This window comes from Stylophora pistillata, chromosome 10, assembly GCF_964205215.1.
Source record: "Stylophora pistillata chromosome 10, jaStyPist1.2, whole genome shotgun sequence".
NCBI lineage: Eukaryota > Metazoa > Cnidaria > Anthozoa > Scleractinia > Pocilloporidae > Stylophora > Stylophora pistillata.
This window is the reverse complement of record NC_142528.1, coordinates 4427048-4439547: the sequence shown is the minus strand read 5'-3', so window position 1 is coordinate 4439547 and position 12500 is coordinate 4427048. Positions and strand designations below refer to the sequence as shown.

Here is a 12500-nt window from a genome sequence, read left to right as displayed (position 1 = left end):
GTGCCAGAAAGAACAACTGTGCGCTCCAATATGCTTCTTTGGTAATTAGAGGCTTCTCGATGTTACCTGAATTGTTTACTGTCGCCTGCACTTGATCAATGCATTGGAATGAGAAATCGCTTAAATCATGTGGTGTTTTGTTAAAATGTACCGCTACTTCACAGGTCTTTTTCTTAGTGACCATAGCAGACTTGTGATTGCGAAATCTAACTCTAAAGTCATTTGTTGTGGAACCAATGTATTGTAGGCGACATTTCTTGCACGAAGCCAAATAAATTATGTTCTTAGAATCACAGGAAAGGTCCGATCGTATCTTGTAACTCTTGCCTGTTTGAAACTCAGAGTTACAGAGAATCGATGCATCTCCCTTGGATTCTTTAACTAATGTATATATAACAATATGTAACTGCAGACAGGGTGCACACTATAACAATATGTAGATATTTTCTCAGTTTGTAATTTAGACCTTTATTGTATTACGTTACCGCAATATTTCTGTATTGTATGTAAGCCGCTCACAATCATTGCATACCGCTTCTTCGTTTTTAGTTTTTAACTTTTAACCAGAGGAAGGCCGAACGGCCGAAAAGTCATCCAGTAAACTAGTTCAGAACAGTCAAGAGTTGGTCTCTTTGTTACGTCGACCTTACTGTACACTTAACTACAAATTCCCGTCGAGACACTGTATCCTGTGGATCCTCTTACTGGGAGTTCATCGTTAGGTATACCGATTCTACACAGCCTATATATATATATATATATATATATATATATATATATATATGTTGTTATATAAATGTGAGGGTAGAGTTTACCTTGGCATAAAGTGCTCAAATGCTGTGTTAGCAGAGCTGAGTATATATTAGTTAAAGAATGGAAGAGGACGCATCGATTCTCTGTTACTCTGAGTTTCGCGCTGAAGCGCCCGTTAGACAGAATTTTATTCAATAAACAACATACCTCCTTATAAATAGTAGTTAATTAATTCGCTGGTGCGATGAAATAAGTAAATAAATATTCTCTGGGGCTATTGTTGGATGCTTGTGAAATTTTTGAAATTTGATTAATACATTGGACTAACGGAAGGAACTTTTAAACAACGCTACACGCAGCACAAATTTTGTTTTCGAAACAGAAACTATTCAAATAGCACGGAACTATCAAAGTATATCTGGACACTCAAAGACAGCAACACCGACTTCACGATTAACTGGAGTACTTCAGCGACCACCCCGGCCTACAGCAACAAAAGCAAGCGGTGCCACCTGAGCCGTTATCTAATTAGAACTAAGAAGCCGTCTTTATTAAATAAAAGAACAGAACTTATTTCTAAATGCCGCCACGAGAATAAAGTTTTACTTATGAAATTTCACAAATTTCACAAGCCGCCAACAATAGCCCCAGAATTTCATCGCATTAGCGAATTAATTATCTACTATAGATAAGGAGGTGTGTTCTTTATTGCCGGAGTAAAATTCTATCCGACGACCGCTTCGGCGCGAAACTCAGAGTAACAGAGAATCGAAGCATCCCCTTTGATTCTTTGACTAATGTATATAGTTACATATATATATATGTACGAACCAGCCAAAACAAGCAAACGGAAAAACCGACAACGCAATAACATCCTCTGGTACAACCCTCCTTTTAGCAAGAACACCAGCACCAACATCGTACACAAATTCCTCGCCCTAGTAGACAAGCACTTTCCCAAAGATCACAAGCTCAGAAAAATATTTAACCGAAACACCATCAAAATCAGTTACAGCTGCATGAACAACACGAAACAGATAATCGACAACCATAACAAACGCATCCTAACAGCATCTATACAGTCTGATGACACCGCCGCCACCGCCACTACCATTGATAACAACAAGACATGCAACTGCCGACAAAAGAACACATGCCCGCTCGACGGAAACTGCCTGCAACCATCAGTAATCTACCAAGCCTCCGTTACACGCAAAGACAACAACACGACAGAAACGTACATCGGACTCACAGAGAATGACTTCAAAACAAGATACAGAAACCACACCGCATCATTCCGCCACGCTAAACACAGAAACTCCACCGACTCAACAAGCACATCTGGACCCTCAAAGACAACAACGTCGATCACTTTATTTCCTGGCGCATTCTCTCATCGCACTCACCGTATAACAGCTCAACTAAAAGATGTAACCTCTGCCTCAAAGAAAAATTCCTAATCATCTGCCGGCCCGAACTATCAACACTAAACAAACGTAATGAACTCGTGTCTTCATGCCGCCACAGAAGCAAAGCCCTCCTACGCAACATCTAAACTGTCAATTTCGCGCTGCATAAATTAGACTAGTTAGATCATGCAAATTATATTGTATATAAGCAATGGTAAAGTTTATTCTCATTAAATCTCCTGATGAGTGGGCGACCACGAAACAGGCTTGTAGGGATGAACTTGTAGTTTACTTGTCTTTTTCCTCCCACAATATATACTTCGCTCTACTTCTATGTATTGAGCACTGTTCTACGAAAATCAAGTCACACTTTATATATATATATATATATATACCTGCAGACAGTGCACACTGTTTCGACCTATGTGGGTCTCATCAGTGCAGTGCATTCACTGGGCCAAGCTCTGGAATAAACCATTGCCTGGGCGCTACACTTGTGGGACCAAGTGCAGACACGTTGCCATGCGCGAGTGCTCAAATCACAACTAAGGTGACGAGCTTCGCCCGAAGGCTAAGTGCTACTGCAGACAGTACTGTTTCGGCCTTGTGGGCCTCATCAGTGCAGTGCTAACGCTAGGATGGGGGAGAACCGAGACGGTCACCCCAAACGACCCAACCTTTGTGGTATCGTCTAAGCCATGCCAGAGTGCTCAAACTAGAGTAAACCAGCGAGCATGCGCTGGTTATATAGAATATAACTAACTGCAGACAGTACTGTTTCGGCCTTCTGGGCCTCATCAGTAAATTGCGAGGATGGACAACTTCTGACGTAAAAATATAAAAAATTTTATAAAAAACGTTTCGGTCAGAGACCTTCTTCAGTTATTTACAACTTTTGAAATGAAAAAAGAGCATTAAATAGGATCGAATTTGCTAATGATTACGTAATTACAGATAACGACTAATGAACTGGTGCTAATAAAAAGATAACAAAAAACCTAATTACAAAGAATGCAAAGGACAAAATACAAGAAACAACCCCAAAACTTGTCTTGCTCTTCCAGAAATGTTGTTTACTTGGCCTCGTGCAAGAAATGCAATTTACAATACGTGGGTTCTACTTCCACTAAATTCAAGGTGCGTTTTCGTAATCACAAGTCATCTATGCGAACAAACAAAAATCCTGCGAGCTTGCAGTCCACTTCAATTGTACCAAACACGAAATTTCTGAAATTAATTTTATTGTTATTGAGAAAATTACCAGCCAAGGGGACGCAGCTTATATTGATAGATTATTACTTACGAGAGAGGCCTACTGGACCACACAACTTTGTACACTTAGTCCCCACGGACTTAAAAAAAGATGCGAATTCAGATCCAAAAATCGCGTCCGCTATAATATGTAATTAGGGCATCCTTTATACAATGTAATTGAGTTCTTCGCAAGCAATCGTGGTTATTTCGCCCCTTGCACATTCTTGCCTTTTACTCATTATTATATCCTATTATTTAGGTCTGGAATGCATTACGCAATACTATTTATATTTCTTACGTTTAGTATAAATTCAGGTCATTCTGTAAACCTGCTAGGATTTTTAGTTTTTAGTTCTTAGTTTTTATGTAAATACTTTCCATCTGAAGAAGGCCGAAGGCCGAAACGTCGCCACATAAAAGCTGGAACAGTTAGAAGTTTACTTCATGTTTCATCGTTTTATTTATATATGTATACTTACATTCTTGTTTTAGAAGTAGATTTTATATTTATTATAGCAATTGTAAATTCAACATAATTCAGCTCACAGGCTACAATGTTGTTTTCCTCATAAATGCACTAAACTATACTTATATAAAGGGCCCCAGTGTCGAAGTCCAATGTAGTATATTGTAAAGAAAATAACACGTTATCTACGCGGGTAAGTTTTCCTTTGCAGGTGTAAGCGCTATACATATGAACCGCCTCCCTGTTAGCAGCAGCCTCCCTGTTAGCTCAATTGGTTAGAGCGCTGGACTGTTGTGCGGGATGTCGAGGTCGATGGCTCGAGCCCCGACCGGACCCGCACTCTAGGTCTTAAAATAAGTGAGGAAAATGCGCTACCTTTCTTTAATAAGAAATGTATAGAGATTCTAGTCTTCTCGGATAAGGACGAATAAACCGTAGGTCCCGTCTCCTGCATCTACTAATTAGATAATTTGGTTAGGCAGGGGACGTTAAAAAACCCACTCACGAGATTACTGTGATGTGGTCTGGTCTGTTTACTGGGAATTGGGGGGAGGGGGCATCTTCAAATAAGTTTCTTTCGATTGTTTGTAAACTGCTGATGCAGACTGGCCAAAGTCCCCCGAACAGTGTTGTGATGCGCATTTGATCACATCCACATGTTAATTTGCGCAATATAAATATTAAATTATTATTATTATTATTATTATTATTATTATTATTATTATTATTATGGATGCTGAAACTTGTTGAGAACTGTCAGGTAATTTGTGAACTCACTAAGAGAAAAGTGTTCGTTGAATAATCTTTCGGCAGTTGTTTCTGTCAAGTAACGTATACTTCAAGAAAATTTAGCAACAAGTCTCTTCTTCACTGACAAGTTTCTCCTCGTCAGTATATGGTCAAGAAGTCTTGCTAACATTCCTGACAACAAAGCTAATGAGGAAAAATTGAGGTTTATTTCGTTTGATTGCATTTCCTTCCTAAAATGAGAGTAAAGAAGAAGGAGAAGCAATAAAAAAGTGAAATAGTTTTAACAACCCTGAGATTTCAATTTAGGGTTGAAAGAGAAGACAGGAGACAGGAGTGAAATCAATTAAGAAAAAAACGGGAAGAAAAGCAAAGAGAAAAAAAGCATTTCTATCATTGTCAACTCGAGGATACCACTTTGCTGCATATTCGTTCATCATATTTATACTAACAGAATCATCTATCGTATTCGGCATGATCGCCACAAGGTACAATTTGGGTCTGTGACTTAACTGTTACATTTTTATAGCACACCACCAATACAATTAGGTTCAGTTTATGTGTCATTTTGAAACAAAAACATATCAATTATACTGCTTTGACAACTCTGGATAACCTCTGATTTACCTGCGAAGGAAATTAATAAAGGTAAGTAATGAAGATCTGGACTTTTCTTGCCATCTAGAAAAGGAAGAACAGGAAAAAGATCGACAGCATGCGCTTTTGAAAACAATTTTTGTTTGAAATTATTAAAAAAACAGAAAATGTCAAGAAGAAGAATATTGAACCCCGCGAAGGAACGAGTCAGTTGCAGTATTTATGAATTGAAACACCTGTCCTAACATGGGAAGCCAAAAGAAAAGCTTCGGAGAAAGTTTTTTATATATCAATAATAATTTGCTTGTGCATGCTTTCTACTAAAACCAGAATAAATTAATCATTTGACAGGGCAATGAGTTACTAATAGAGAAAGAAAAGCAAAGAAAAGGCCTGCATCACGCATAACCAGCAGTGTTGGATCGTATTTTAGTTTTCACTAATGTGTTATGATACCTGATTATGGAAATTCTTCGCTAGAAACTTTCAGCTAACCCTGAGGCGGAGACACGATTCAATGAGTTTATTCAGTTAATTTGCATATAACATTGCTTCTACGACGACCGTTTACCTTAGATGTTTCTACATGTACTCCCCTGATGCAAGGTATTGCAACCTCTTTCTAAATATAAATCGAAATCTACGTCTGAGTGAATACGTCGTTTATTCGCAGAAGCTAAGGAATCTCTTTGCTTTAGCCGAAAAAGATTACAAAAGCCTGTGCTAGGGATATTTAAATTATTAATTCCTTGCCAGGTGAAATAGAAAAGCTGCATCGTAAAATTAAGTGAGATTGGCATCCTTGTTTACCCACGTGGCGAGCAATAATGCAAACTGAACGTTTGCTGTTTGTCTTTCAAGCTATTAAGTATTAGCCTCTGGAAATATTTTCCTTTATTTCTGTTGGATCTTCATAATGAATATAAGTCCTCAAGGTTGGCTGATGGTTTATAAACTCTACGGTGAGTTCGCTGCCGAGACAAACGTTATGCTATTTAGTGAAGCGTGCTCGTCTAAAATCGACACCTTACCTGTGTGTTAAAAAGAAGCTGTGTTTAACTTTTCATTGTCACATCATAGTATGTTGCCATAGATTTTAATTAGGTAATACCCATGCTCCGAATTGTTGTTCGGTCTAGTACATACGTGCCTGGCAATATTATTGTCTGAGTTTTATCCACATTGTTCACATATCTACATTAACTGAAACAACTTCATCTTAAAACCTCTAAAAGCCGAGTGAACCGCAGTCCATCTTTTTGTTATTCGCAATGTATTTCTCCTTCTACGGGGAAAATCATCGCTAACGATTATGAGGTATGTCATTTGTTCATTCGCTGTCCATATAGCGCCTTCTAGGAAATAAAGTGATACAACGTTTTACTGTGCATCTCCATGCAACACGACATCATAACATTTGATTATGGGTGGGATAACAATTCAGTCACCGCGTTACTAGTGAAACTACCTTAAACTGCTTTCCATAAAATTTCAGTTTCATTTCATGGAGTTACAAAAGTACTTTTGGTTAGCTGAAATTGCAGCAGGACTGTGTGGGGATCTTTTTTCGTTTTGATGTTACGCATTTAGCATACGCTTATGATATTTTTTTATACTTTTGGCATATTTATGGCTAAATGTCTTTTTATTTAACTTTTATTTTTAACCAGGGATCCTGCAGGCATGAGTGAATCAGCTAACATTATCATAAGCACAGCACTCTTCATACTCATTATCGTAGACATCACGGGAAACTCAGTTGTGTGCTGGATCATAAGGAGAAACCGAGACATGAGGTTGTTATGATTACCAATTTATGATGTTAGCTATATATGACATGTGATAATATTGCACGCGATGAACAATGACTTTCTAAGGGTAACGTATCAGTTTGTTGATATAGCCGACAAGAGAAACAATTAACTGCTACCCATAGATAGATATCTAGGTTAATTTCCGTGCGAACGGAAATATTAGAATCTAAACGTTCACAGAATTACAAAGGGTACCGTTGATGCTATTAACTTTTGCGTTATCATTTGTACAGGAATATCGTAAATCATCTACTCGTGAACTTGGCAATCGCAGACATACTATTCGCCATGTTTATCGCCCCTTCAGTTCTTCTCAGACTAACTTCCTTTCACCCAAAGGCATGATTGCTACAGGTCTATGCAAATTTGTGACAGGCGGCAATGTTGCGTGGATTGGAGCGATTTCCTCGATATTCAGTCTGGTCGCAATTGTTGTTGAACGATATTACGCAGTGATGTATCCCTTTAGTAACAGAGGGAATTTAACGAAGCGTAAGTTAAAGGTGTGTAAAGGTAAAAGATATTGCAAACGTTTCAATAAATGTGGTTTAATTGTGTGTAATCGCCACTTTGGCGAAGAATCTTATCGGTGCCCGGACTTGGATGGTCTATAAATAGTATATACTGGCTTAAAAATCAATTATCAAAACGCAATTGAATGTATTTATTCATTGTTGTATGGCATAAAATGGTTGATTGCATTTTATTAGTCGTTCCTCCTCACGAAATGATCTGGGCCGGGTTATTCAAAGCTGGGTCAAGATAACCCAGGGTTAGTGTGAAATCTGGTTTCAGATCTATAAGCTTTTAAAGAAAAATTCAGTACGATTCTTTTTGTCTACAATTTGATGACTGTATGCTCTTGAAAGGGTAGAGGAAACTGTCCCAAAAAAGTCTTTGAACATAGGAAGTAAGAAATTCGGATTAAAATTTAACCCTGGGTTAACGCTAATCCGCCTTCGAACATCTGGGCCCAGAATCTTGCTCAAATAGGTTGAACTGTTTTTAAGGTGATCGTCCTGGTTTCTTGGATCTTCCCAGTAGCATTCAATATTCCCATGTTTCTCATTGCAACCTTCGACAACAAAAAGCAGTTCTGCATATGGAATTGGCCACAGGAGTGGATGCCAAAGGCTTACAGTATGGCCTGGTTGTTCGTGGTTGTCGTTCCTCTGATTTTCATGGTTGGATTATACTTCAATGTTGTAAAAACGTTATGGTTTAAGGGCCACAGTATTCATCTTTCTCATGAACAGCGGGTGAGAGTAAAGAAATGACTTTCCAGATCTTTTCTATTGGCTCATTACAACTTGTGATCTTCTTTCTTTGCTCTTGATTAATTTTTGCCTGAGTCTCTAAGGTCTCTAAAAGTAGCGTAGTCTAGCCTAAGAAATGCAGTTAATGCAACTACTCACTGAAGAAAGTATTTTTAGTAGTTTTCTGCATTTTTTGTGTTCTTCTAATCATCATCGAGATGGTTAACTCATTACTGTTCAGATAAATTATAACGAAAGTTTAATTAAAATTTCTTTTCTTTCAGGGTGTTATCAGGGTGCGGAAACGTGTAACTTTAATGGTCATAATTATCACTGTCATTTTTGGGATCTGCTATGGACTCATGTCAGTTATCTACGTCTTAAGGAAATTCACATCGCACAACATTGGCCCTGTCTTAGTGTCCGTTTCTTTCATAATGGTTTTGTTGAAGTCTGCTGTCAATCCGTTTGTGTATGCATTGTTAAACAGACAGTTCAGAGAGAAGACAAAAGAAATGATGTGCTGCTCCGATTGCTCACTAAGCAAGGTCGAGGAAACCCTAGAGTTCGCGTCTTTGGCGTGATAGGGTCATGAGGATATAAAGTTCATTTATCTTCCTTTTCCTAGGGTAGTTCTTTCCAAGATCCTTTGAACAATATTATTTCGATGGTTTTTGACATCACTTAGAATTTCAGTGTCCTGTATAGCAGCTTCATAGCGTTCGGGCTTGAATATTTAATCTTTCACTAAAACATACCGTAACTTGAGTACCTAAGGCCGACTTTACAAACTAAGAAGGAGGTATATTTATACATTACATTTTCCGTGTTTTTTTTTTTTTTTTTTGAGAATATGAAGCACATATTGAACTGCAATAAATTACATCTCTTACGATAACTGGTAATTCTTGCGTTTTCATTGGTCGAGAGTCGCCAGAAGTGTTGAGAATTTCGAAAGAAGATAGCATTACATCACGCTAAACAAACTCAATTGAAAACTGAAGTGTGCCTCACGGCTATGGTCAATTGTCGAGTCCAAGCGACATGGACGAGAATGTCTTGGCGCATGTTTTATCTGAGCCACGTATACAGAACTTGAGAGAGCTTGCCATTAATTTTGCCAATTCATGTTGTGAATGAATGATATCAACAAACAGCGTCGAACCCATGATCGAGTCAAATTGGGTGTGCGCCTCTTGGTTTCGCTGTAGTTTCGGTTTTGGACCCATCTTTGGCTTCATTTCAGTGATCGGTAAGAGTAGTGGAAATAGAAAGCTGTGGTCGTCGACTTTCTTGAAAGACTGACAAACTTGAAAGCCCAGATTTGGAGCTGGGATTAAAGGTGAAAAAAGTTTAATCTAGATCGATTTAAAGTGAGATAAAATAATTTGGTGAATAATTTTTATCCGAAATAAATAATTCGTTTTCGTAGAGAAAATCTTCTAAATAAGATATCGCGGTTACTAGTCAATTTCTCTCAGACGCAATTTCGTTCTCATGATCATTTCAAACATTTACTCTTTTTTTTTTTTGATTATGCCATAGCAAGAATATAGCTCATTCTAAGGTGTCATCTTTGCCATTTCTTGAAAAGAAAAAAAAATTAAGTTTTAGTTGTAAATATCTTTTACAACGAAAAAGAAAATGACTACAGCTTATTAATATTCCTTGACTACATTCTCTTTGAGTGGTACACATTGGCACAATTTATTCGCTCAATTTCACTTTTTTTCAAACCAATTCAACGCCCGGAGAAGGCAAAGCCAACCACGCAGCGGAATTGTTGGATCATTTCAGTATCTTATGTGATTCCTTTCAGTATCTTATGTGGTTGAAGGTGTTGACCGTCTGTAAATACATATATATCTTATGTGATTCCCGATGGGAAAAGTTTGGAGACATAAGAAATAACTTGTTTGTTCAAACTGGGACGGAATCAATGATCCAACAATTCCGCCCCAGTTTGAACAAACAAGTTATTTCTTATGTCTCCAAACTTTTCCCATCGGGAATCACATAAGATATATATGTATTTACAGACGGTCAACACCTTCAACCCTGGTGATGGCAAACAGCCGAAAAAGTTTGGTTTTAACCTTTTTTAACTTTTTAGCCTTGTATATATAATATTTCTTCTTAAGCGAACATTATGGACATCATGAATTGATATTCTTCACTCATTTGTTTCTTCCTTGTTCGCGTGTAATTAAGTTTTACTTTTGATCATTCATGATGATAATTTTGATATTTCATCTCCAAATACAGACATCCCATCAATTATTTACTTTTAAATCTGGCCATATCCGATATCCTATTCGCAACGTTTATCTCACCAAAGATTATTGTCAGCTTCAACATGAGTCACCCAGACGGATCGGCAGGTGTGGTTCTCTGCAAGCTCTTAACAGGTGGGAATATGGCCTGGGTTCCAGGAGTTTCCTCAGTGGTCACTTTGGTTGCAATTGACTTTGAAAGATATTACACTGTATTATACCCCCTTAGCAGGGATAAGAATCTTTCACGGCGCAAGTTGAGGGTAAGTCTAAGCATCAACCCTTAAAATGTCCAAAAAATCCTCCAAACTCATTCAAAATGTGGCCATTAGTCTGACAAGAGGCAGTCATCCAGCGATTTAGCCACCAGTCCATCTTTCTGCCAATCACTTGGTAGAATGCCTAGAATAATTCTGAATTTACGTTAGGCATTGTGCAAAAAACGGGTCGAAAAATTAATGCACCACTCTTTTCACTCTCTTTTTCAGATGATAGTTCTTGGCTCATGGGTGTTCTCAGTTATTTTCAACATACCACTGGTTTTGGCTAGGACCTTCGACAAGGAGAAAAGCAGCAAAAATTGTGTTCAGAGTTGGCCCGAGCAGTGGATGTCTACGACTTATTGTTTGGCGTGGTTGGTCTTGGTTATCGTTGCGGTGGGAATAATGGTTGTCCTTTACTCTATTGTCGTGGGCACCTTGTGGTTTAAACGCAATGAAAACAAAGGAATAAACTATCAGCAACAAGTTAGTGTTTAATAAGGGGAAGAAATTAAACTCAGGAAGTCTTAGGGAAACATTTCTGCTGTCATGTGGATTCTTTCTGAATGACAATTGAACCTTTATCTAAAAAGATCTCCTCTAAGTTAATATCGTTAAAAACGGTTTTTGGTAAAATAGCGGGGTACATATCAGTAGCAGATTCAGACCTTGAAATAAGGGAGGGCGGCGGTTTTTTCGTGTGTGTGTATCTGCCAGCTTCTCTTCCTTCTGCGTTTATCTTTTTTACCTGGGCCCCTCCCATAGATCCACCACTGCAAATACTTGCTGCGGAGAAGAGTTGTTTGTCTCGTGGAGATTCAATATCATACTTCTTTACTTTGGCTGAGCTGACTGGGACACTTTTCCTCCTCTTAATTCGCAGGGTGTCATGAAGGTTCGGAAACGTGTCACCTTGATGGCTGTAACAGTCAGTTTCATCTTTGCAGTTTCGTGGGGAGCAGAATCAGTTGAATACGTCTTAAGGACCCTTACAACTCTCAACGTCAGCTTCGAACATATTGCAGTTGTTGATTTAATGGTGTTGTTCAATTCAGCAGTCAACCCATTCGTGTATGCATTGCTGAACCATCAGTTCAGAGAGAAGATCAAGGGAATGATTTGTTGTACTGGTACACCTGGTGTAGGGGAAACCACAAGCCGAAGTATTTATCATGAACGCACTACTGAAGTATGATTCTTATGACATTGTAAACGAAGCACATAAGCCCTGCTACATGCTACATGTTGTTAAGATAAAGACATCTCACTTCGCATTATTATAACTTTATTATTTTAGAAAAATAGAGGTGGAAAGAGTAATGTAACAACACTTAATACAAGAACCAATTAAGCAGTCAACTCATTTCCAAAGAAACTGTGGTGCTGCGTCGGTGGGGGTAACAAGGTAATTTGGTTATATCAGCTAAGGTGAAATCGTAAGTTGGCCACCGTAACGAGTAAAAAAGCTGACGTTTCGAGCATTAGCCCTTCGTCAAAGCATTTGTGTATGCCCTGCTGAACCATAAGTTCAGAGAGAAGATCAAGGGAATTATTTGTTGTACTGGTACACCAAAATCCAAGGCTGGTGGAGGGGAAACCACAAGCCGAAGTACTTATCATGAACGCAGTACTGAAATATGATTATCATGCTATTGTCAACCGAGGTGCATA

The 12500-nt window shown here is 38.3% G+C and overlaps 1 protein-coding gene and 1 pseudogene across 2 annotated transcripts in view; both read left to right on the top strand.

Moving 5' to 3' along the window:
- Positions 1-6438: 6438 nt before the first annotated feature.
- LOC148721468 (allatostatin-A receptor-like) lies at positions 6439-9194 on the top strand (annotated as a pseudogene). The gene is made up of 5 exons (XR_015992834.1): positions 6439-6543; positions 6897-7022; positions 7274-7543; positions 8051-8299; positions 8581-9194. The product of XR_015992834.1 is annotated as an allatostatin-A receptor-like (transcript).
- Positions 9195-10438: 1244 nt separating this feature from the next.
- LOC111324800 (tachykinin-like peptides receptor 86C) overlaps positions 10439-12500 on the top strand; it is a 2144-nt gene continuing 82 nt past the window's right edge. Inside the window, exons 1-3 of the mRNA XM_022928445.2 lie at positions 10439-10832; positions 11058-11315; positions 11713-12500. The exon at positions 11713-12500 is cut by the window's right edge and continues 82 nt beyond it. Coding sequence (XP_022784180.2) covers positions 10653-10832; positions 11058-11315; positions 11713-12024 — 750 coding nt within the window. The 5' untranslated portion in view covers positions 10439-10652 and the 3' untranslated portion in view covers positions 12025-12500. The remainder of the gene's footprint in view (positions 10833-11057; positions 11316-11712) is intronic.